General features: G+C 41.7%; 4 protein-coding genes across 4 annotated transcripts in view; 2 read left to right on the forward strand and 2 right to left on the reverse strand.

Annotated features, from left to right (window-relative positions):
- LOC146483044 (protein meiotic P26-like) overlaps positions 1-26,597 on the reverse strand; it is an 80,435-nt gene that overhangs the window by 75 nt on the left and 53,763 nt on the right. The gene's annotated exons all lie outside the window — the stretch shown is intronic.
- LOC146483045 (uncharacterized) lies at positions 8-3,050 on the reverse strand (the record flags this gene model as incomplete). The annotated part of the gene is made up of 2 exons (XM_085106173.1): positions 2,274-3,050; positions 8-871 (listed from the first exon to the last, which is right to left on the reverse strand). Coding segments are annotated over exons 1-2 (1,641 nt in total), but the record flags the coding sequence as incomplete, so codon positions are not given.
- LOC146483046 (large ribosomal subunit protein mL43-like) overlaps positions 11,523-26,597 on the forward strand; it is a 19,970-nt gene continuing 4,895 nt past the window's right edge. The window contains exons 1-2 of the mRNA XM_085106451.1: positions 11,523-11,629; positions 11,710-11,816. Coding sequence (XP_084962577.1) covers positions 11,523-11,629; positions 11,710-11,816 — 214 coding nt within the window. The remainder of the gene's footprint in view (positions 11,630-11,709; positions 11,817-26,597) is intronic.
- LOC146483047 (uncharacterized) lies at positions 20,236-22,598 on the forward strand. Its single transcript, XM_085106174.1, has one exon. It carries the CDS (start codon positions 20,934-20,936, stop codon positions 22,596-22,598), a length of 1,665 nt encoding a protein of 554 aa, XP_084962300.1. The 5' UTR covers positions 20,236-20,933.

Consider the following 26,597-nt stretch of genomic DNA (forward strand, 5'->3'; position numbering starts at 1 on the left):
TTTTATAGTCATCTGTAACAACCACAGCAATGTGACCCTCCATGCTCACTGTAATCCCGAATATAAAAGAATACTCATTCTCTTCAGTTACTACTATTTTCCTCACGAACTCACCATCTTTAGTGTATATTGCCACACACAGGTGCTTTGTTCTTCGTTCCCATCCAGCGACGACAACAAATTCACCAGATGGATGACATGCAATACGCCAGTAGTAATCTCCTTTGGTGTTAATGTTGAATTTACGCTGCTGTTCACCATCTTCGGTGAATATGAACACACAGGAACCATCCAGTATCATGATCTGGCCATCAGGACCAGCAGTGATATCCCATGCATACTTCAGTATCCCTTCTCCAAAGCTGCGTACATATCTCCCCTCATGCTCGTACACATGCACAATCCCATCTGTACTGACCAGCACTTTGTCATCGGTGACTGCCAGTCTGCTCCTGCCCCTGTCCCGTCCCCTCACAGAAAACTTGTTTAGTAGGTCAGCGGCACGACTGAATACCTGAACTTCAAGCTCAGCCCCAAGCCTCCCGACCAGTACAAAGATATTGCTATTGTTCATATCAGTGGCGACATCAAAAACATATAAGTCCGTCTCAGAGTCATTGCGTTCAGGGTGAAATTGGAGAACAAACTTTCCGTTGCTGTCAAACACTTTCACACTTTTATCCGAATTGTCTGTTATAATAAACTGTCCATCTGCGTTTGTAGCAATACCCCAAGGATACTTCAGCTTGTGCTCCTCTTCACCCTCCTGACCAAATGACCATGGTGTGACACAGCAGTGCTCCATACCTTGTTTCTGCAACACTTTAGAAACTCTTCCATCAAAGAGCGGATCCACTTTCTCTTCCCTAGCCTGCGTAGCAGTCGTTTCCGTTTCCTTCAAGCCAAGCGGGGCAAGCGCGCGAGGGCATTGGGCAAAAAGGAGCAAAAAAAGTAGGAGCGGGGGGGAGGGGCGGGGAAGGAAAGGAAACGCCTGCCGCTGAGCCCAGACATTTTACCGAACGCCGTTCGTCAGCGAACGGGAGGCAATGATGTATTACCATTGGTCAATCGTCTGTCAATCAAACTCATAGACCAAAACGACATCCGGTAAACCGTTTATCAAAGATGAAAATCGTGGCCGAGGTGGAAAAGAACTCTCTCGAGTCCCTGTCTCGAGTGTCCTTTCGATTTCGAGTTTGCTTTGCTTTGGAAACGACTAAACTACTTTCGCAGGGAGATACGTTAATTCAGTTGAAACTGGAGCAAAGGACTGCTTTAAGAGCGAATGTCAAGAATCAAGAATTCTCGGCCACGCTCAAAATATAGTTTTCATTGCGCTTTGGTTTGTTGGTAGGTATTATCGTCTCAACAAACATGGTGTCATTCGGTTTTCGAAATCCCGCCGGAATTTTGAAAACTTAAGAAAATTTGTTCTGGCTCTCGGCGGTCTCAAAGACACGACAACATATTGGAAGCAAAATTGGCTGGTCTGAAAGCATGTTTCGCATACGAACAAAGAAATTTTTACTCAAAGTTTGTAATCATAAATAGGCCTCAAGGCCTCAAGTAACTACTTTGCACGAAAATTGCAGTTCTAACCACGGTCTGAAAAGGAAGTTTTCGATATTTAGAACGACTTTGATTTCACGCTACCCGAAATACAATTTTATAATGGTAATGCATGGTAATGGTAATGCATTTATATACCGCATTTTCTATTCATATATATTCAAATGCGGTTTACATCAGCATATGTCCATTAGCGACCTCATCCTACCCACCCAACCCATGAAATCATGAAACAGCACAAAGACCAGACCAGCACACCGGGAACTCCGTGCCCTACTCTTTAAATTTAGCCATGTGGGACAAGCTCATTCTGTCTGTAATTCCAGCTGTAAGCAAATGAGTTGATATTCTAAAACATTAGTAAAATTCGTCTAGGGTAATTTTATCTACGCTTTGTTCGAGCGACGAAAGGTTCGAGAAAATCTTCTAAAATACTGCAACTTGAAGTAAACAAGTTTCTGTTTTCGCTCAGAGTTACCAGAAGTTAAAAATGATTGGTTCTCATGTGACATTTGACGTGACAGTGTAGGCCCCAAGGGAGCGAAGCCATTTGGGGGCGTTCGGTAAAATGTCTGGGCTCAGCGGCAGGCGTTTCCTTTCCTTCCCTGCCCCTCCCCCCCGCTCCTACTTTTTTTGCTCCTTTTTGCCAAATGCCCTCGCGCGCTTGACCCGCTTGGCTTGAAGGAAACGGAAACGACTGCTACGCAGGCTATCTCTTCTCCGGTATCAACACAAGGCCAGTCGTTTGCGTACAGCGGGTTGTTGCCAAAACTGACCATCAGAATAACATCGTAGATGGTGCGATTCACATGACAAGTGGCGGAAATAATCGCCCTTCGTTCTTCTTTACTAAACCGAGCCCAGAAGCCTCCTTTGAGCTCGACAGTAAAACATTCCGTAACAGCTGACAGACTGTGTAGCTCTTCAATGCACACTCTACACGCTGCAAATGCGATCTCGGGATTGTCTACTCTCTCCAATATTGTCGACATTACTCGATATTGCATGGCCAGTACGCGGTCAGACAATTCCAAAGCTTCATTAGCGAATGCTTCTGTCGCTTTTCTGCGGGCATCTTTGAATCTGTCTTTCGCATCGGCAAGCGCCCTCGTAGCTGACTCATCCAGGTCAGTAAGCTCCAGTCTTTTCATTCCTTTTGCCAGAGAAACTGCTTCAGCACTAGCTGTTCCAGCTGCTGCTTCTTCCTTTATCGTGCCGTGCTCCCTTCTGCGCCTTGCCTTACCAAACGCTTCATACAGCAACTCGATTCCTTCTTTAAAGAAGCTGATGCTTGCTAACAAATCTTTTCTTGCCAAGCCCTTCAACTGCGACTTGATATCGTCGATTTCACGCACGATCAAGCCACGGAATTTCTGATCTGTTACGTCGCCATCCTTCAACTTTTCTGCTGCTTTATCCCTTCCTTTATTCACGAGCAAGCCGATGGTGGCTTTAAACACAGCCGTTATTATTGAGGACATCACAGCTAAAGAGAAAGCCTAACAATGCTAACAGTTGTATTCTATGAGCGAACAGAGCTTGTTAATGATTAGCTTGTTTGTTGTGTAATTTCCGTTTTGTGAGTGCAGAAGATATAGGATCGTGTTGCAGTTCAGTTTTCCCGTCGTTTTCGAAATAGACAGACACATTTTTTAGAAAGAGTGAAAGAATCAAAGCGTTTATTTAAGGTACAGGAGAGGAGAAAGAGTTTTTACGTACTTCCATCAAGCCATTAAATTTATATATCAAGAAAGAAGGACTGGTCTGTTGGAGTTCTAGTAAATGCTTTCTCGTTCTTATCAACATTGGAGTTCAAGTTATCTCGAGCTCCGCCCGCTACAGTAAAAACTCTTTCTCACGCAACTCAGCTGTGTACGTAACTTACGTCGGGAAAAAAAACAGTGGTTAGAAAAAATGAATTCAGACGATGACCTAGTCGATCTTGAAAGTGCTGAAGCCAGCCAACCATTAATGAAATAGACTGTTCACAGTCCCCCTATGGACTGTAACAGCTTCTCACCATCTCGCATTCCAAAGGCCCGTTGCACCAGCAACGGCAACACCTCATTGGTCAATTAGACAATAGTAGTTCTGAAGCGTTGACAGCATGACTGACGTATCTTTTACCGACAGTTCTAAAAGTGGATAAGGCTTGTGAAGATCGTGGGGAATGTTTTGATTATTTTCGTTTGTCTCGGCGGCTTGGAGGCCTAATAGTATACAAACATCTTCATCGCCGCTCTCATCTTCCAACAAAACGTTCAGTGTAAAATTCGTCTCGGTACGGGTCGATACGGTGGACGGAACTGGTTCAGAACGGTTGAAAATCAGCGGACGTTTGGCAGGCGGCAGACTGCAGTTTTCCGTCTCTTTGGACTGCTTTGAAGTAGATGGCGAACTGTAGGGACGACTTTTTTTTTAATAATTCTCTGGGGCTAAACAACACACACAAAGCGATTGAAACGTTGCTGATCGTGGCTTTCGTCGCAAGCGCTATTGCAAACACGTGAAGATTTCCCATCTTGTCGATCAACTTCAACTCCAAGAATGAAGATGTGAAAGATCGGCTAGAGGAATGCTAGCAACTCCAGCTATTTTCGGGATCTTAAACAAATTTTACGTGGAAATGTACTTGTTTGGCTTCCCGAAATCGCCGACTGCTATTTTAAAATAAATGTTACAAATGCGGCATGTATCTAACGAGGTTTCGCCTTTTTATAGCGTCACTCTATATGTTCCGCTTGTATAACTATTGAAATTCACTTTGCAAATAGTTGATGTACTCTACTGTATTTTCATGCCTATCCTCACTCGAAAGACTTTCGCAACTTTATTTTATTTCACAACTGTACTTCGTTTCGAAATGGTACAGAAACTGTACTGTCACAAGGACTATCGTATTTCCTTCAATTTGACATGTTTATCTCTGGGGAGTATGTTTTTTAGTTGATTCAATTAGTCGAGGCGACAAAGTTTCGGCACGCCCCTCGAACACGAGACAGTGAGAAGCTGTTACAGTCTCCCTATTTTTCCCGTCGCCTCCCAACTCCGCTCCCCTCCCCTGGGTAGTTTAGACACTCTTCCCAGATCGCGCTTGCTGATGGCGGCAGCTCCATCGAAGCGTACCGGTCTCGAGAATCCCACGGAAAAATAGGGGGACTGTGAACAGTCTATTAATGAAACGAAAACAGACCTTGAAAGTATCAAACACAATTGTATCGAGATCAAAGGTCGTCCGCGCTTTGTCTCTGAAATTCAACCAATCCAGGTAAGCTGCAAAGCGAAAGAATGTTTTTAGAAGCAAAAATGGACATCTTGATCGCAGCTCAAGAACGGCTCGATAAAGTATTAGACGACTTCGAAGTGAAACGTGTTGCGCAACAGAAATTTGAGATCTGGGAGCAAGAGCAAATCAAAGAATAACAGAGCTTACTCGACCCAGTTATTTTTTGGTGGTACCACCCTACTTTGAAGCTCTCTGGTATCCCCACCTTTACTTTTATCGTAAGTCTAACGCATAGAATGTATAACATATAGATCAATCTACAATATAGCAAAAAAAGTTTGGCGATCGGAGTAAATGTCACGCGGTTATAGTGCCACGCCCCTTTGAGGGCTGAGTCGAAATTCTGCTGTTGCCGGCTTTTTTTCGTGAGAATCTCTCGGCTACAGAGAGTGCGCATTAGTGCCTTGCGCTGAACAAAGTTTCAACAAAATCACAAAGACCCAATTCGAGAAATTTAGCGCTTTCCAAATTTGGGTCATAATTTATGTACAAATGATAAGCAAACTTTAAACGATTATATTTAATAAACTATGAGATTTATTGCTTTAGTTTGGGGATCTTTATAACAGGTGGACCCTTGCACGTCAGCAGAAAGCTTTAGGGTCTTGTAAATGCGCCCGATTTTGAGCAATGCAGACATAGCAATTATAGTTTTAGCTATTTGTTGACGCTTGTCAACGTTTCAGAGTCCTCCTCACAAAAAAAGCATTTTCTTAAAAATTCGTAGTTTTTTTTCCTTCAAATTTTTTCAGGGCTACAATTGATTAACTAACTACCCGGATTCCGAATTTCATGGTCATTGAAAAACTGTGACATTATCTTCTATAAGCCCAAATTTGAGTAAACATTGAAGATTTTTAGCGTTTTGGCTGAGATTGTGCTTTTGGAGTTTTCTATTGTTTCGAGTCTGTCATGATACAGCATTCTTGTTCAGCACGCGTGCAATGACCACGTTTGGCTGACTTCCGAATGCTTTCATTGGACAGTAAGTTCTTACAAACAAAAAAAGAATTTTCGAAAAAGAGTGATTATTTGCCGAGAAATTGGGACGTAAGCGATTTCCACCGGAAGTTAAATTTGACTTTGATTGACAGCATATTGCTGCCGGTGTAACCACCCGCAATCTCGTTCCCAGAGCCCGCGTTGACCTTATCCAGCGGAACGGGCAACGGACGCTGTCCACACAGCGGTCAAATGAGTGCGCATGCTCGTCACGCGTGAGCAATCTTACTCGGCAAAATGGCGGCTTTTTTAAAATTTCAATTGTTTGTTCTCATTTCGCGTGGATAAGCCCAAATCAAAATAGCTAAGGTTGCCGCTTTCAGGAAAGGTTCCTTCGAACTTGCTCCATCACATATCTTATTCAACAAAAAAAATATTTTGGTAACAGGTGTGAATTTGGCGATTGAAGTGGAGCATTCGTAATCAATTCACGATTGAATCACAAATCCCCGGAGCATGCGCACTCATTTTGCCGCTGTGTGGACGCTGTCCGCGTTCTTGGTGCTGACCAAAAGAAAAGCGGGCTCTGGGAACGAGATTGAACCACCCGTTGCGATATTTGCGCGAACGGTCTTTCTATAGTCTTGAATCCCTCACGTTCTCGCACTTCGAATGTCCTATATTTAGTGGAAGAACTTGCGTTTGTTCGAGTACAAAAAGACAAAAGCTTTAAGCTACACTTTAAAGTAGGTTAAGGTCTTAAAATCTTCCAGCGAAGCGAATACTTGGAGACGCGCTTGTTAATGTTTCAATTCGCGAGTCCGTGAATCGCGCTTCATGAGCTTCCTTTTTTTTTTTGCGACTGAACGTTATCAGATCAGTTGTGTGCGGGTGCGTAAAACTTACAGGTCTCGGCAAGCGGAAAAAAAACTAAAAAGCAATTGAAAAATAACGCTAAGAATCATGTCCTATGTCTTGATCTTTTCTCACGTCGCCCGTCGCTATAAGAGTAAAGGGAAAGCCGCCGCTTTTGCTTGTAGCGTTTTTACAAAGACTTACTGTATTACGTTAATTTCCAAAGCGTTAAACGGAGTCAGCTCTTTTAAGGACTGCCTACTTTAATGCCCCCCCCCCCCCCCCACGCCATCACACCTACTATTGTTACTGTCCATACGTTCTGCGCATCGCGAGATACTCGGGTTTCCTATGGGTGGTGCATACTAATACAGGAATATTTTTGCGCGGTTTAAAACTTTACGGAGAAGGCAGAACTTGGCAAATGCTTAGTAGATTTGATCATTAGAGATGCACATGAGAAGGTTGCGCATTCTGGTCGCCAATTCTGTTGTGAGGCACTTCATTTCTAAATGCGTGACTTGTCGGCGGCTTCGTGGTGTAGTTGGTGAGCAAAGGATGGCCGATCTTCACCCCAAAGAAAGGATTGCCCCAGCACCTCCATTCACTTACTGTGGCGTCGACTACTTTGGCCCATTCTACATCAAAGAGGGAAGAAAGGAATTGAAGCGTTATGGTGCGTTATTTACCTGTTTATCTAGCCGAGCTGTGCATTTAGAGACGGCGAACTCCCTGGAAACAGATTCCTTTCTAAATTCCTTGCGACATTTTACAGCAAGAAGAGGGCCTGTGTGTGAAATCAGATCCGATCAAGGAACAAATATTACCGGAGCAGAGAAAGAATTGCAAAGAGCGTTATCAGAGATGGACAACAACGCAATCCAGAGAAGTTTATGCACGGAATTCAAAGCTGATTGGGTGCAATGGAAGCAAAACCCACCGTCTGCGTTGCATATGGGTGGAGTCTGGGAACGACAAATACACTCAGTCCGCTCAATCCTTACCGCCTTAATGCCAGAACATGGTCGTAACCTTGACGACGAATCGTTTCGAACTCTGATGGCAGAAGTAGAGTGTATCATAAACAGCAGACCTCTCACGACTCCTTCCAGTGACCCAGGAGATCTACACCCACTAACACCGAATCACATCCTGACGATGAAGCCTAAAGTCGTTCTACCCCTTCCTGGAAACTTCCAGAAAGAAGATGTTTATCTGCGCAAAAGATGGAAGAGGGTCCAGTACCTTACAAACGTACTTTGGTCAAGATGGAGAAGAGAATACGTTCAATGCCTTCAGCAAAGATCAAAATGGAATCGTCCCAGGAGAAACCTTGAAAAGGGAGACCAGGTCCTGATCGTTGATGACCGTGTAGCACGGACCATTGGCCTTTGGCCCGTATTGTCCAGACTTACCCTGACGAAGAAGGATATGTACGGTCTGTCAAGGTTACCACAGGAGCAACTTTCCTTGATCGCCCAGTTGACAAGCTTATCCTGATACTTGAGAAAGACGTATAGACCGGGTGTTTGAATCCCAGCCAGAGGAGCCATGTTGATTTTAGAGAACTGAGAACTGTCTTTTTTAGATAATTTGTTTGTAAGAGTTTTCTGCCGGTCAAACTCTTAGGGGAGCCAGATGTTGCGGCGGCATTCTTCATGAATAAGCTCTTTTGTTTTTGGCATATTTTTTGTGTGTCACGCTTACATGTCGTTTTCATTATTATTCTGTTAGTTTTTTCTGCAAAACTTTGTCTATTGTTTCCGTAGTTCATTAGTATAAATTCTCGTCTTTGCTTTTTATTCATTCTCGTTTTGTGCTTTGGAGAATACAGTTTTAGGTTACGTTTTGCGTTTTTTTCCTTCATCGCTTCGTTTGTCCGTTTTAAAGGCCATATAACGTTTGTAAGTATTATTTTTTGGCTCGTCATTTCTGCTTAGTTTGTTATTTCTATATTCTTGTTTTTTGGCACATCCTTTGCTGTAGTAACTTCTATTTTCCTTGTTTATTTCTCTAGCAACCGTATCGATTATTGCTTTCGCATCGTTTATCGCAACGTTCGTCGCCTGTTTTCTTTAAACTAAGGATATTTGACATTATAGAAGAAGTAAAGTAACGCGTTGGAGCAATGGTTTTTTGGCCCCTTCATGTCCTATGTCTTGATAGGGAAAGCCGCCGCTTTTGCTTGTAGCGTTTTCACAGACTTGCTGTATTACGGTAATTTCCAAAGCGTTAAACGGAGTCAGCTCTTTTTAAACGTTTTCTTTAAAGCTTCAAACGGATACTTGTTTCCTATTTGCAGCATTAACAATTTGGGACGTTCACTCAAGAGCGAATTTTCACCCGAACTTTCGATAAGGAATTTCGAAACTTCCCTATTCTCAACAATATTTCGCTCGAATATATTTATTTGTCGGCTTTTCGACTGAATTTTCGTTTTGACTGAGACAATACAGACAATACATGCGGTTACGGTGGTTCCCCGATAATTCCGTAGCGCTGATAATTTTACCCTCTTCAGCCGCTTCTGCTTCGGCCCAACAGCTTTGCTTGATGTGATCGGCTTCAGTCCCCATTTTGTTTTTCCCATGATCATTGCAGATTACAAAATCGACGTGCGCAACTAAAATCTTGACTTTTACAACACAAAGGTCTCCATCAACATTTCCTTTTAACGCAAATAACATAGAATAAAATAAGCACCAATCTGTCTATCTTTTCATTTGTTTTATTTTCCTAAATCCTTATCTGGTTTAAACAGACTGAATATGCTTACCCTTTTGCAGGCGGCTGAACCAATCAGAATGCAAAGCAAATACATGTAGCGCGACCGGCACCAAGTGCAGGAAAAAACGCTCGAATAAGTCATGATTGGTTTGGCTTTGCTTCTTATTGGTTGAGAAAGTGGCGTGAGTTTGCTAACCAATAACATAGTGCAAAAAGGAGCGAAATGCACCAATCAGAAGTTGAAGGAAATACAAGTAGCCGGCACCATGTAGCGCGAGCGGCACCAAGTGCGGGAAAACACGCACGATCAAGTCACGATTGGTTTTGATTTTGCTTCTCATTGGGTGAGAAAGTGGCGCGAGTTTTGTGAACCAATCATAGAGCGCAGTGAAGGAAAACCCTCATTATAGTGATAGTAATACAGTGCCAACAATTTATAAACACAGCAAATGTTACCCAAAAGTCACACTGTTGCTAAAGTTTCATTATTCTATTAAACACAGCAGCTGACCTGACTTTTTATGGTGGTGCTATTCGAGTATTGGATAAACTACTTTGAGGCAAATGGGCTCCGTCCGTCCTCAGCCAAAATGCTGTCAGAAACCACGAAAGAGCCTGTTTACAGTTTAGGCTTGAGTTGTTCAACCTTCTCTTCAAAATTGCCATGTTCTTCCTGTATGTGCCGCTGAAACGCGCACAAAACGGCGATGAACTGTTTTAAGATGGGTGTATCACAGGTAACAGCCTCGTCTTCAAAGCACTTGACTTACTCGTGGTAGCCTGCATTGTTTTTGTTATAATCGTTGAAGTAATGCTCAAACCTGACCTCGTCTTCTTTGAAACATTTGCGCGTAGCTTACAGTACTAATTGTGTATTTTAGAGGGATGCCAATTCTGGATATCAGTCCAATACTAGAATGACTGAATCAGTTATAACAAAGACCAAACCGAAGTGACTTTTATGGTGGCTAGCATTGGTTTCCAACATTTACTTCAACGGATCAATACTGCCACTCTTTATTAGTTGATACAACAATAATGGAACGAAACAAATGCCTAATCATTGGTGAACAAGTTATGGTCGTTTTTCTCGGCATAATAAGTCGCCCTAATAGCAACAGTATAAGCAGTTAAAGACACCCCTAATTCTAGCTTTAAGTGGTTGTAACACGAAAACGAGCTAGGTGACTCTCATTTTCATTATCTCATTTTCGCTTTAGTTCTTTCTCGCTTGCTTACTAAAATTTACAGCATATCCAGTTTTCCTCCATGGTTAGTTCATCCTCTGACCAGCCCCCAAAATTGCTGATATACAACATCTTTGATATCTGGTACAGCGCAAGCCTGAATTTAAACTGTGAACAGGCTCGTTAAACTGAAAGGGCTGTCCGAATCTTGAAGAGCGCCATGGGACATTTCATTTTACGGGCGTCATTTTAGCGATTGAACAAAGTTCACCCACCGATACTGGTCAAGTTCTCTTTCTCCATTATTCCTATGAAAGAAAAAAAAAATGGAGAAATGAGAAAAGTAAAAAACAGACATGTTTGATGGGGGCTCGAACCCATGACTGGATCTGATCCTAAAGGTAGTGGTTTGGGCGTGGTGTATGTCGTTGCATTGTTTCCTTGGACAAAGACCTCTACCGAGGATTAAAAATGCCAGGCCAGATGACGAAATGCTGTTGGGTGACACTCATTGCTATAGCATCGCATTCATCTGGTCAGGAAATATGACATCTGCGTTGAAGATCGTCGACTGAGTTAATATCAGCTTTCATTCGGGAATTAAACTAAGAAAACCTACCGACTGTGTTCCAAGCAAGCTGTAACTATCTTTGTACTGGGTAAAGTGTAAATATAAATTAATTTTCTAGATTCAGTGCTATTTTGCAATTATATTTGCAAGTTGCGGTAATATATTTTTTTGTCTCATCTGTGAATTTATATTTGCAGGATTCTAAAACTTAAGGAAAATTTATTTTATTGTTTATATACATACGCAAGTCCCCCAAAGGACGGGCTGTGGCCACAAAACAAATTCTCTTGGGCTGCCTGTGTGTTGTCAACTCCAATCCTCTTACATGAAGAACATACCATAACATACTTCAAAAGGATCTGGGAACTAATTTCTAAATTTCAATATGGCGCAGGTTGGAATGCCTAACAGAGTATTCGGTCGATTTGTTCGTCCGTTACAGCGGCTAGTTTTTAATTACTGTAAACGCGGAGGAAGCAGCAGAGGAATAAGGTAATGCATTAACTGTTGAAAAGGATTTTGTCTTTTCGTGAACCGCTTTTGACCGGCATCACCTCATGTGTCTCTCTCAGGGAATACATTGACAAGGAGATCGTGGAATTTGCAAAGATCAATCCTGAAGTTACAATTTACGTTAGAGAACGAAATGGGAAACATCCCAGGATCGTTGCAAATTTTCGTAAGTTGATTTCGTAAGTTACTTAAACTTAATGGATGTCTAATTAAATATTGTCTTCAAGTGGTTTTTAAAAATGACCTTAATCTCTTACACCTAGCCTATTGAAGGGATTAAGAGAATTTTCTGTGATCATTCATTGTGCATATTAACCCCTTGATTGTGCTTTTTCCGGAATAAAATAAAAAAAATCACTTTATTTAGGTGTCAATGTATTTAGCGCAGAGCACTAATTGGGGACACTTTTCAGATCGAATTGGTATTTAGAAACGTTGGTTTGTGAGGAGAGGAAAAAACCGGAGTACCCGGAGAAAAACTTCTCGGAACAAAGACGAGAACCAACAACAAACTCAACCCACATATGACATGGAGTCTGGGAATTGAACCCGGCCACATTGGTGGTCCGAGGCGAGTGCTCTCACCACTGCACCATCCCTCCTCCCCCTTGGGTAGTACAGATGTCTCACCCTTGTGGTCTGCTGAGTACACTTGCTTCTAAAAACATTGTCACTTAAAAGGTATAAACTGTGGAGGATAAGATGCAACAGCTCTCTGACCTATCAGCTATTTATCTTTATGTTGTTAGAAAATAAAAGTATGCGCAGTGTTAAGGGCTTAAAATTCATACATTGCTCGCGGACAAAGAAAATGACACTAAATATGCGCATGCCAATATTAAATTTTCCTATTATTTCAGCAGGTTGCATTGTTTACGATAATTACACGGAATGCCCGCAGGGCAGGCCGTGCCTAGGTTTCGGTCGGGTATCTTTTTTTTCTTTGTCGTAGTCAGAAATCGACACATTAATTTATGCATTAAAATATATAGGGATGTATGTTCTGATTGTCTTCAACAAACGCGGCCCAATCAAAATCAATTATTCGGGCACATATCACGAGAGAGGGGACCCACTCATCCCTTCCTGTGTGACGTCAAATCATCATTTGATTTATTCATTAAACCTACATTAAATTCTACCCTCTCCCAGAAGGGATTTATTGTTCTGATTGTCTTGAACAAAAAGAGCCCAATCAAAATCTATTATCGGCGCGTATATCACGAGGGAGAGGACCCACTTATCCAGTGTCTGATCTAGAGCGCGCCATTGCGGGATTGGCGCAGTCTGAGCAAAAATGTCCCCTTCAAATTCGTTGCCTGGGTCATTTTGGCGCACTTCAAATTTTGTAGATGCAAGGAATTTGTGATTTCTCCTTGTTCAAAATCTTTTGAAAGCAATATCCCGTTTAAAATTTGGGGAGAATATGCAAGAACCAGAACCCAAATGCGGAGAATACTAGTCGAGTCTGACATAAACAAAATGGCCGTTCATACTCCAGGTCCCTGGGAACTAGTATAAGTAATCGCTATAGGGGGTTAAATTCATTGAAACCCACGTGCTTGTGAGATGGTGACTGATCAAGCTGAACCAGGTCGTGTGAAATCAAAGAAAGATTTCAGAATTTTTTGGCCAAGGTCAACCAGTAAACAATGTTGAAAATGCAGAAACCGATGAAGCTGAGCCTGGAAAAGATAAGGCGAGTGAACCAAAAGCTAAAGTTGCAAAGCGAAACTTTCAAGATACCTGGCTTGAAAAATACAAATGGTTGAAGTACGATCCACCGAAGGGTATGTTCTGTTCGTGTTGCCAACAATCAGGTAAATCCAATTCTTTCACCAGTGGTTGCATAAACTATAGGACTTCAACACTGGTTCGCCATATTTGAAAGTCAAGACCACCGAAATCTTCTTCAAGAGATCAAAATGGCCGAAATACATTTGTTAATGAATAAAGTTGCTCTTCTCTATAAACAGAAGTTGTACATTTATTGAAAACAATACTTTATGAAAATTAGGGAGCAGCAAAAACTGTGGCTGCCCATAATTAACACATGATAAATCTTTCCCTACAATCTGGCTGCTTCCCTGACAGTTGGAAACACGCCGTTGTCCATCCCAGACTAAAGAAATCAAAAGCAGAGGTTATCTTTCCAAATCTCCGCCCTATAAGCAATCTCACTTTTGTCTCTAAACTTACTGAGCGTGCCGTCTTCAACCAGACTCATGACCACCTGACGTTGCATGATCTCTACCCTATAGCACAGTCATCTTACCATGAGTACCACAGCACGGAGACTGCACTGCTTCGTATCAAGAATGACATATTGATGAACATGAACAGTCAACAGCTCACTCTCTTGGTTCTACTTGACTTAAGTGCTGCTTTTGATACTGTTGACCACTCCATACTGTTAAATCGCCTCCACTCTGATTTTGGTATCTCAGGCCACGCGTTCTCCTGGTTCCAGTCTTACCTTTATCAGCGCTCCCAGTCAGTATCTATTCATGGCCATACATCTAAGAGCTTTGAAGTGAAATATGGCGTGCCTCAGGGGTCTTGCTTAGGTCCACTCCTGTTTATTTTGTATGTAAGTAAGCTGTTCACCATCATGGAACGTCATCTCCCACAAGCCGATGACACACAGCTTTACATTGCGTTCAAGCCTGACCCTGAACATGCTGCTAACACTGTCGCAGCTATGCAGGCATGTATTGTCGATATTAGACGATGGATGCTGACAGACCGCTTGATGATAAATGATGATAAGACGGAATTTCTGGTGATTGGGACAAGGCAGCAGCTGTCAAAAGTGAACATTGACTCACTTTGCGTTGGCAATGCGACAGTCCTGCCATTATCCGAAGCCAAAAACCTAGGTTGCTGGCTCGATAATCAGCTTAAGATGGTCAGTCATATTAACAAGACGTGTAAAGCCGCCTTCTTTTATTTGTTTAATATTAGAAGAATAAGGAAATTTCTCAGTTCTGAGAACACTCAAGTTTTAGTTAATGCATTTGTTACTAGCCGCCTCGACTACTGTAATTAACAAATCGACGGCAGTTTTCTATGGTCTATACTCTTATAGACCATAAAATGACGTCAAAAAATGTTCAAAACTCAAGTGGAACCACGAGCCGCAGGCGAGTGGTTTCACTGCCAAGTTTTGGACATTTTATGGCGTCATTTTATGGTCTATAAGAGTATAGACCATAGAAAACTGCCGTCGATTTGTTTTTTACAATAACATGGAAAAAGTACGAGCTGAATTGGCTATTTTTTTCGTTGAGAAAGCGCGCGCGTTACATCTGAGGTCATTTTTATTGTCTGTACTCTTATAGACAATAGCTAAGAGCCAATCAGGGCGCGGGAATTTGGACAGTTGTTGTAAAATAGCGTTTTATATGGCCTACCTACTACTGAACTGCAAAAACTCCAACGCGTCCAAAACGCTGCTGCCAGGCTTATCTGTAACGTAAGTCGTTTCGATCACATTTCTCCAACACTGAAAATGTTGCACTGGTTGCCAGTCAAGTATCGTATTGACTTCAAGATATTGTTAACAAGATGCCCCTCTAATGGCATTACACGGAATGCTTAATGTAGCCCCAATTATTCCCCTTTGTATGTTTCGCAGATATTTAAAAACTATCCTCCCTTGGCAATTGAAATAATTTTTGAATGGTTTTATTCAGATATATTGCGTGATACTTATCGTTGCGTTACTAGGAATCATACCAGAAATAACTATGCAATAACGTCATGACCCCGCTGAACTGGTCTGGCCTCCTCTAGCTCTAATCCTTTGCGTTGATTATTCGATCTGTTTTTTAAAGCGGAGTTTCTTTGCTGTGAACTCTCCCAATTTCCACCGTTTCAACTGTCGAGTATCACCTAGAAGTTATTATTTCGATTTACTGCTTGAAAAAGGTTGGTTTTCTCTCTGAAAACGGCAGATCCGGAGTCTTAAATTCAGACATGTGGCCGCCATTGAACGAAAACAACTTTTCCAAATGATGATTTGCTTTGACGTCACACAAGTAGAGATGAGTGGGTCCCCTCCCTCGTGATATACGCGCAGATAATGGAGTTTGATTGGGCCGCTTTTGTTCAAGACAATCAAAACAATAGATCCCTTCTGGGAGAGGGAAGAATTTAATCTAGTTTTAATGAATAAAGCAAATGATGATTTGACGTCACACAGAAATGATGAGTGGGTCCCCTCTCTCGTGATATGTGCCTGAAAAATAGATTTTGATTGGGCCGCTTCTGTTGAAGACAATCAGAACAATATATCCTTACTAGGGGAGGACAGAGTTTAATGCATAAATTAATGTGCACATTTATGACACCGATGAAGAAACAAGATGCCTGCTACACTGGCATTACGCGTGATGCTGGGGCTGATTCATTTATTCCAACTGTATGCTTTGCCGATTGATAGGACTATCCTTGCTAGTGGAATAGTTTAAGTCACGACGATCGCGTTACGTTGTTTCCTTTGTGTTACGCGACTCAGAGTATCACCGGAAATTTTAGCCTCCCACGCAGACGTTCTTAGGGCAGGAACGCGTGACGAACCCCCAAGAACGTCTGCGTGGGAGGCTACGGAAAATTTGTGAAATTCCATTACGATAACGTAAGCTTCTCAATGACCTCTTTTCAGTCTCGCGTCGTGGTCTAAGACTGTCAAACAAAGCACGATTCCTTCGCCAGGAACTCACCAATTTCCACCGTTTTACGTGTCGGGTGCTTCTTAGAAGTTATTCTTTCGATTTACCGCTTCAAAATGGTGAAATTTCCGTTTGAAAACGGCACACTTGAGTCCAGAACATGTTAAAACAATATGGCGCGACTATTTAATCCGTCATTAATAAATATATCAAATGATGCATTGACGTCACACAGGTAGGGGTGAGTGGGTCCCCTCCCTCACGATATAAGCGACAAGAATGGATTTTGATTGGCCTGCCTTTGTTGAAGACAATCAGAACAATACATCCCGAGTAGGAGAGGGGAGAGTTTAATGAATAAATTAATGTACCGATTTGTAGCTACTACGAAGAAAAAAAAAAAAACAAGATGCCTGCTACACTGGCATTACGCGTGATGCTGGGGCTGAGTCATTTATTCCAACTGTATGCTTTGCCGATTGATAAGACTATCCTTGCTAGTGGAATAGTTTAAGTCACGACGATCGCGTTACGTGGTTTCCCTTGTGTTACGCGACTCAGACTATCACCGGAAATTTTAGCCTCCCACGCAGACGTTCTTAGGGCAGGAACGCGTGACGAACCCCCAAGAACGTCTGCGTGGGAGGCTACGGAAAATTTGTGAAATTCCATTACGATAACGTAAGCTTCTCAATGACCTCTTTTCAGTCTCGCGTCGTGGTCTAAGACTGTCAAACAAAGCACGATTCCTTTGCCAGGAACTCACTAATTTCCACCGTTTTACGTGTCGGGTGCTTCTTAGAAGTTATTCTTTCGATTTACCGCTTCAAAATGGTGAAATTTCCGTTTGAAAACGGCACACTTGAGTCCAGAACATGTTAAAACAATATGGCGCGACTATTTAATCCGTCATTAATAAATATATCAAATGATGCATTGACGTCACACAGGTAGGGGTGAGTGGGTCCCCTCCCTCACGATATAAGCGACAAGAATGGATTTTGATTGGCCTGCCTTTGTTGAAGACAATCAGAACAATACATCCCGAGTAGGAGAGGGGAGAGTTTAATGAATAAATTGATGTACCGATTTGTAGCTACTACGAAGAAAAAAAAACAAGATGCCTGCTATACTGGCATTACGCGAGATGCTGGGGCTGATTCATTTATTCCAACTGTATGCTTCGCCAATTGATAAAACTATCCTTGCTAATGGAATAGTTTGAGTCACGACGATCGCGTTACGTTGTTTTCCGTGTGTTACGCGACTCAGACTATCAGCGGAAATTTGTCAAATTCCATTACGATAACGTAAGCTTCTCAATGACCTCTTTTCAGTCTCGCGTCGTGGTCTAAGACTGTCAAACAAAGCACGATTCCTTCACTAAGAACTCACCAATTTCCACCGTTTTACGTGTCGGGTGCTTCTTAGAAGTTATTCTTTCGATTTGCCGCTTCAAAATGGTGAAATTTCCCTTTGAAAACGGCACACTTGAGTCCAGAACATGTTAAAACAATATGGCGCGACTTAATCCGTCTTTAATAAATATATCAAATGATGCATTGACGTCACACAGGTAGGGGTGAGTGGGTCCCCTCCCTCGCAATATAAGCGACAAGAATGGATTTTGATTGGCCTGCTTTTGTTGAAGACAATCAAAACAATACATCCCGAGTAGGAGAGGGGAGAGTTTAATGAATAAATTAATGTACCGATTTGTGTATACGACGAAGAAAAAAAAAAAGAAATCGACCCGTTTTAAGACACGGTATGCCCCTTCAGGGCATCCCGCGTAAAAAGAAATCGACCCGTTTTAAGGCACGGTATGCCCCCTCAGGGCATCCCGCGTAAAAAGAAATCGACCCGTTTTAAGACACGGTATGCCCCCTCGGGGCATCCCGCGTAAAAAAAGATACCCGACCGAAACCTAGACACGTCATGCCCTGCGGGCATTCCGTGTAATTACGTATAATGCTATCCATGGACTCGCTCCAGCGTATCTTAGCGAACTTATTACCCTAAAGACAGTATCTAGATATAGTCTTAGGTCGTCCGGCGAAGTCCTCCTTCAACCGCCCAGAATCAAGACTCTGCGTACGCTGGGTGATCGTAGCTTTACCGTAGCCGCACCAGCGCTCTGGAACAATTTACCGAACGCAGTTCGCTGCGCACAAAGTGTTCAATCTTTTGAGGACAGGTTGAAAACTCATTTATTTCGACAAGCCTTTGACCTTTATTGAGAATTGTATTTTAGCCATTGACCTTGCCATTGTAATTTTAAACAAGATGCCAATACTGGCATTTACGTGTGATGCCCCTTGATTCTTATAAATGTATGCTTCGCAGACTATCCTAGCTAATGGAATATTTTGAGTCACAAAGATTGCGTTATGTTGTTCCCCTTGTGTTACGCGTCTTAATTATCGTTATACCGGAATTTCTATTACAATAACGTGGCCTGACTCACGTTTCTGGTTATGTAAATAAAAGTGTAAGATTACAAATTGCTTTCGTTTCACCAAAAAAAAAAAAACAGAAACAAAACAGGCAAAAAGCTTTCCTAAATGAAAACTTTTAGTACAAATGGACAATCAAGCCTTTAATCTTTTTGTAAAGTGGATTTCCAGTTGCGTTTAAGCATCAATTCGACAAAGTGATGCGATCTGTGTTTTATGTCCGCGGGAGATTGGATCCAAATGACTGTATCCCACGCGCGATCCTCCCGCGAAAATTGCGTGGCGCGCGTTGTAAACAACAATGGCGGCCGTAAGTGAAATTAAGGTGGCCGAATACAGTTTTTTAGTGTACAGATGTTAGAAGACGTTATTTGGAAACTATGTATTTCTGGACGCCCAAAATTGGTATGGTGTAAGACCAACTAAGAAAAAATGTATTTTCGTACTTGTTGAGCTAAGTACCGTTTCCATGGCAACGCAGCCAACTATTAAACGTCCATAAATAGTAGGTTTCCTTTATTTTTAGAAAATATACTCATTAGATTTTTTCCATTTTTTGTATCCATAACAACTCACAAAACACTGACACAGTTGCACTATTTTCATGTAATTTTGACAGAGAGATCTCCTGCAAATATTGATTTTGTATTTTAATGTTTTGTGAAGATACCCTCTGTTAGATTAAGCTTTCTCTTTGTAGGCGAGTTACGCTTTTAGGGAACTATTTTCATGCCAAATTTCGGGGAATTCTAATGAGCGGTTCCTTAGAAAACAGTGCCTTTCCACGAAAACAACCAGTCGCAATTTTTTGATTAAATGCGCACGCGTGGTTTTATTTGGGTTTCATGGCAAAGATGAAAAGCATGCGAAAGGTCTTGGTGAATGTCTTTTTTGCTCGGAAAGAAAAGAAAAAGAGTCCAGAAACAAGAAACTTAGTTATTTAGGATCAAAACTTAACTTTATTATCCATTTCATGTGAAATTGAGGGATCACTTTATCGACCGCCGTATTTTCGTACCACAACCCTAGCGCGCGCTTAATAGCATCACTTACAGAATCTGTAAAGCGCGCGCAAACTGTGTTCGGCCACCTTAACATCGCCGGTCCCAAATTGTCCGAGGATGAATGTGGCTATTTGCGTAATAAAAAGGGGAAGTTTGTTACAAAAAAAACCGTTGCGAAAAGTGTGTGCTCCGCTAATAAGTTAATTCAGGCAAGAAAGTCGGTAGAAAAGCGACGTCTTGACGATGATGCTCCAGCACTCGCGATCGATGATTTGTTTGCCCCGCAAAAAAACAAGACGACAAAATGTGGTACGTACAAATTTATAACACTACGCTAAACATGGTTTTAATTATTTTTGGTTGTGCGGCTTTTTAATGTCGTCAAAATATTGCAAAACATTCAAACTCCACCATTCATGTGCACACAGGAGTCAGACAAAGAAAACAGTCAAAAAGTACATGTAGTCGGGTCAAGAATTATCGACATGGAGGCGCTAGCAGATGGGTTTGACAGGTGTAAAACTTGTGACAAAGGTAAGCATTGTTTTATGAATAGGGTTTCTACTGAGGCTCGGCTTTTTTCGTTTGAGTTTTTACTAGTACAATTCTACATCGTTTTCCAAAGGTTTATTCAAAAGAAACTCAACTATAATTACAACAAAGCATTGAAAAGTTCCCATTATTTAACTCCAACAACTACAAGCAATTATACAGTTTACAAAGTTTCTAACTTGACAAAAATACATGTACGGAGTTTGAAATAGATTCAATCACTTCACACTATAATTAAATAAGACCCTGGATAATGTATAATTCGTCAAAAAAGGCTTTATGCGAATAACATTTATTTAGTTTTTTTTTCTGACTGAGATCACATAAACAACAGTATTTGCAGATCAAATGTACTGCAAATATACCATGAATGCTAGTTACATTCTCTTACACTCTGGAACAGAGTAAAACCCTACAAAAGTTGAGATGTACAAAAAAATAATATCTGTTTTCGGACAACCAATGATACAAAATTATTTTGTTACCTAAAGGACCCTTGGCATGGAAGAACTTTGTTAGTGAAGAATGCAAAGGAGCAGCAAGCATATTTACCATCAGATGTGGATATTGCAAAGCAATAAACAAAGTGTCAACTTCAATGCAACACAGAGCAGGGAAGCGTGGGCCCATGGCTTATGACATTAATACACGAATAGCCCTGGGGGCTCTAAATGCTGGTATAGGGCAAACACACGTCAGTAGTTTATTTTCCTGTCTAAATGTTCCTTCTGTTAATCATGTGACTTTCAAAGTAAGAGAAAGAGAAATTGGAAAAGCAATTGAAAGTGTGGCAGAGGCAAGTTGCTTGAAAAGTTGTAGTGAGGAGCGAAAGAGGGCAGTAGCAGCAGGTGTGCAGGGTGATGACCAAGATTTAATTAGTGTTTTGGTGTCGTACGATATGGGGTGGCAAAAAAAAGGGAAGGCACACAATTCCTCTACTGGTCATGGGGCGGTATTAGGTGTATCAACAGGGAAGGTATTAGACTTTGCCACAAGATGCAAAATGTGTCGAATATGTTCAGCGGCAAAGGATAAGCCCAAGCCACATGACTGTCGCAAAAACCATGATGGGTCTTCAAAAATCATGGAATCTGATGTTGCTTGTCAGCTTTTCCAACATGCCCCGACACGTGGTATTAAATATGACAAATATATTGGGGATGATGATTCCACAACTTTAGCCCAACTTAAATCAAAAGTACCTTATGGCCTGGAAAAAATTTCAGACTGCATCCACACAAAACGCTCTTTAAGCACTCGGTTGTACAACCTGAGCCAGCGTCAAAAATTTGATAACGCTTCAATTCTATCTCTGAAGGTTATCAACTACCTCGTCAAATGTTTCTCGTATTGTGTTCATCAAAACAGAAATTGCCCCCAAGAGCTGAGTAGCGAAATCAAGTCCATTGTTCCACATGCATTTGGCAACCATGAGCAATGCTCTTCAACGTGGTGCCGATACAAACAAGACCCAGTAAACTACATGCACAACGAACTGCCACATGGCAAAGACTTACATGGTGCAAGCCTGAAACAGGCCTTACAGACCCTTTTTGATGAATATGCATCAGAGACAGTCACAGCAAAACTTGCACCATGTATGGACTCGCAAAGAAATGAATCCCTTAATGGAACAATTGGTTCAAAAAATCTGAAGATCAGATATTATGGAGGGAGCGAAAGCAGCGACTTCCGCACAGCTTGTGGGGTGGCTCAACATAATGAGGGGCACAAATTTGTAAACAAAACACTACTGAAAGCTGGGATAACCCCTGGTATCTTCTGTGAAAAACACCAAGACAAAGAAGACAGTAAATCCATCAAGGACAAAAGTCGCAAAAGCAGTATGGAATACAAACGAAGAAGAAGACACTTCCATCTGAAGAAAATTAAAATCACCACAAGACATGAAAAAAAGGAAGGACCAAGCTATGGACACAACATAGGACTTTCCCTAAACCCAAGCCAAACAAATTCCACTAATGAATCAAGTCTGCACATTCTGAAAAATGTCAACATTAACCTTTGCAAACAAGAACTACCAAACTACGAAAACTTGATCCCATCATCTGGAGTGAGACCTGTGCTAAACGAAATTTCCTTTGATCCCCAGAAAACCTACACGTTTGTTGTCTTCGATATTGAAACAGCGAATTACGGCCACTTCGTTCCAAACCACTTCGTTCCATCCTTTGGCCACTTCGTTCCACCAAATAGTCTCTTCGTTCCAAAGAATAGTCATTTCGTTCCAAGTGTGAACTAAGCGAGTAAACTTTTTATCTAAGATTTTTCAGAGAATTCGAAGTACAGTAAAGGAATGCTAAGTTTGCTTGCATTTGCATAACGAACGAGTAACTCCGCCATCTTGGAATTGTTATAGAACCCAGTCTTCCGCGCGTTCGCATTTTCATTGTTACTAGGGCCGTAAGGCGGACCGAGTTAAGGTTTCGGTAGCATTATCAAATTCTTTTTTCTCTTTGGGGTCGCGATGGGCCAAGAGATAAGACTTCGGGCCACGAGTTATTGTTCTCTGTCTCGTTTTTTGTATTCGGCCGGTACGAGTTACGTTTTCTGTCGTGTTATCAAATTCTTTAAATTCTCGGTCGCGTTCTTTGTTTTCGGGCCGTGAGGAATGTTTACAATATGCGAGCCAGACGTGCGAGGTATGCGAGGCATGAACAACCCCAACATAAACTGCTTTTTACATCTTTACTGAAGTCTGATATGATTGGTTGCTATGATCAATGTATATCAGATCCCAGATCCCATGCACACGACATGTACTTCACAACTTTCAAAATGGCCGTCGTCACAGCGCCGTATATCGTTTACTAGTTTTGTAAGATTACGTAGAAGTTTACTCGCTTAGTACACTTGGAACGAAGTGACTATTCGTTGGAACGAAGTGACTATTTGGTGGAACGAAGTGGCCAAAGGATGGAACGAAGTGGTTTGGAACGAAGTGGTCATGGAACGAAGTAACCGGATTCCGAAACAGCATCGACTTCAAGGACTACTGAACTTCTTCAACTATCTGCAATAACAGAGGACGAAAAAGCTACCTTTTCCGAATACATCTTACCGAGTAAACCTATCAGCAGCACTGCATCAGCCATTCACAACATAACTGTGCGATATTCCGGAGATCAAAGGCAATTGTACAAAGATGGAAAACAAATACCTACGACATCACTGCAAACCTGTCTCACTCGCTTTCTGCATTTCCTTAAAACTATTTACAACTCAAAACCTGTTGATCACTTAGTTCTCACTGGACACAACTCCTCTGTGTTCGATACCCCTAGACTTCTCCGTAACGGCAGCAGCAGATTTTCCAACCAGCTGGAGGAAATGAGAGATAAACTAACAACCGAGTTAGGAACCGAGTTAGGAACCGAGTTAGGAACCGAGTTGGGAACCGAGTTAGGAACCGAGTTAGGAACCGAGTTGGGAACCGAGTTAGGAACCGAGTTAGGAACCGAGTTGGGAACCGAGTTAGGAACCGAGTAAGGAGTTGGCAAGCGAGTTTAACAAACTTTGGGCGATTTGGTTATTGATTTGAGACAGGTTTTTGGCTGTTTTTGGTTGTTGTTGTCGTTGTTGTTGTTTTTGTTGTTGTTGTTGTTTTTCAAAGTAAATCGTCCTTGTATTAGCCTAGCAACAGTTCCGATCAGCACTTTACCTCTAAACTAGGGGTTTCGCCTGGTTAGAAATAGAATGCCCTATTTGAAGTTGAACCAAGAATTTTGAAGTCAGTCAGGTTATAGTCGGGATGACCACTCATTGCTCAACAACTTTCATGCACTAACTTTGTTTTAATCGATCTAACAATGAATCAATGAGGCAGTTTACAACGAAACTTAAACCATGTTTTTCTAAGACTAAAGTTCAAATGTGAACGAGAGGGGCACGAGAAAGAGCGGAAAAGCTATTACGAGCCCCGAAAAGAAAAGGACCGCTACGCAGCCTATGTGTAGCCTCTGTTGGCATTTTCATCCACTCCTACTCCTCTCTCCTCTCATGATCGTTTGCTCCTTTTCGCACCCAATTAGGTTTCGCGCGCCCCACGCTGTCGCGGAAAGAAAGGTTTGCTGAATTCAAAGGAAACAAGCAAGTCATTAAGTTATATAAGGCTATTAATATGGACTTGAAATCTGGATCGTGGCAAATCTCAGACATCGAAATTTTAAGTCATGCAATGGTCTCAACCTCAGGTTTCACAGGCTCATGATGTCAGGAAAGCTCGAGTGGTCAAATACATAGTTGTTTATCGCCACTTTTAAAAGAGCCGCTGATCAAAAGAAGTATTGCCAAAACGAGCAATTCGAACGCCATTTGGATGATTTTTGGCCAAGATATTGTAGAGCGAAGGTCTTTGATTTCAGCCGTGAATAATTTATTGTATTTTATCGTGTTTTGGACCCCAAGAAAACGCAACAGCTACAAACTCTTGAGAGAGATTTTGTGGTGTGCCTTTAAAAGCTTGACTTCGATAGATTGAAAATCGCAGTGAACAAATATGAAGGCGAGATACGAGCTCGACGCGTTCCTGGAAAGTTGGTTATGCTGTTTTCAGCCTTCGGCCATACTGTCCTGTCGGCGATGAATTACTCGAATCCGTTTTTATTTCCAAAACGTAAGCGGTTAATCGATTTCGATCTACCTGAAAATTGCCGTGTTTCTTAACCACGATAGTGACTTTCAGGAATGAACCTGGCAAAATCAAACAATCGCGTGGAAGTGTGGCCAGCTGAGGTGAAAGACGGCGACTTAAGGAATTAACTACATAAAATAGAAGGTTTAGTGAGCTACAGGAGAGCTAAAATCACAGTCTAAATATGTACGGTGTTTACGTTCTGGCGTAGATATAATAATCATACAGTGGGATTATGGACACTTTCTACTGATGGATTCCGACCTGGCAACTGTTACAGGTACGCAAGACGTTTTTCTCTCCCCAGATGAAAGAAAAAGCCAATTGGTACATATATATCTAGTCGGTATATGGGTTCCCAACTCGGTTCCCAACTCGGTTCCCAACTCGGTTCCTAACTCGGTTCCTAACTCGGTTCCTAACTCGGTTCCTAACTCGAAAGATAGGTATCCTCAGGAAATGAAAGTGTTGTTCTGTGACAGTCTTCCAGTTTTCAAATTCCTTCGAAGTCAACCGAACAACGCCTTGAAATCTTCGCCGAACAACAAATTAGCTTGTGTTTATAAGGCACTGTTTAATTGTGACTTTCTCGCTCACGACGCTTTGGAGGATGTGAAAGCACTGAGAAGGATTCTGTTTTCTCCGCCACTCGAGCTTAGCACTGAAACTATTGTTAACCATGGGAAAACATCATCACCGAACGAAGCACAGCAACAGTCAACATTTCTTGAGCGACGACAACAAGTTGTTGACACCTTCAACGGAAATCTTTACCTTCCGAGTGGCTCTTTGAAGTTAACCTTGACAACAATCCAGAAGTTAGCAGATGCCGGTTTGGCCTTCAGTACTCTCCAAGAAATTCATTCCAAATTTGGACTAAACGGTCTATATATGCGTTATTGACCAAGCGTGAGGTCAAGATGGCTGGATATTGGCCAAGTTCTTTTTTTGCGTTTTTATGGACCGAGACGAAGTCGAGGTCCATAAAAACGCAAAAAAAGAACGAGGCCAATACCCAGCCATCTTGACCGAACAAGCTTGGTCAATAAAGGATTTATTATATGGCTTTACCATCAAGTTAAAACTACAATAACAAAACAAAACACGACATGAAACTGCTCTACTCGGAAAGAAATTCTTCATAGCCGGCCGGTGCAAGATTTATTTTCAGTGCACGTTTGGATTAGAATGTAATCGTGGAAAACAAGGAATCCTAAATTATCTTAGGGCTCTAACTTTATAATGGCTTAAAGGAAGTGTACAATTATCGAGAACGAAAAATTTAGATTTTCGCAAGAGCGGGAAGATTTGAATAGAATCCGGCAAACTCGCCATTTTCAGGCGATCGCGCGGTGGCGTAAATAATAAAATTTTTTTACACAGTTTTCGGCTTCCAATCATTAATTCTTGAATGAAACAATAGATTTTGAGATTATATGCAAACATAAGCCGAAAAAAAGAGCAGGTAAATCAGAAAACTGGGCGAAACTTTGACAAGATTTTGTTGTTTACAACAAGCAAGACGCGGCTGAATTAAAAACGTGAGCTACTTCGGCGAGCTTAAAAAAAAATACTTTTCTGAACTGCTCTAAACACTAACCGCAACTT

Source organism: Pavona decussata, unplaced genomic scaffold (assembly GCF_977016875.1).
Source record: "Pavona decussata unplaced genomic scaffold, jaPavDecu1.1 SCAFFOLD_40, whole genome shotgun sequence".
In the NCBI taxonomy this organism is placed as follows: Eukaryota; Metazoa; Cnidaria; class Anthozoa; order Scleractinia; family Agariciidae; genus Pavona; species Pavona decussata.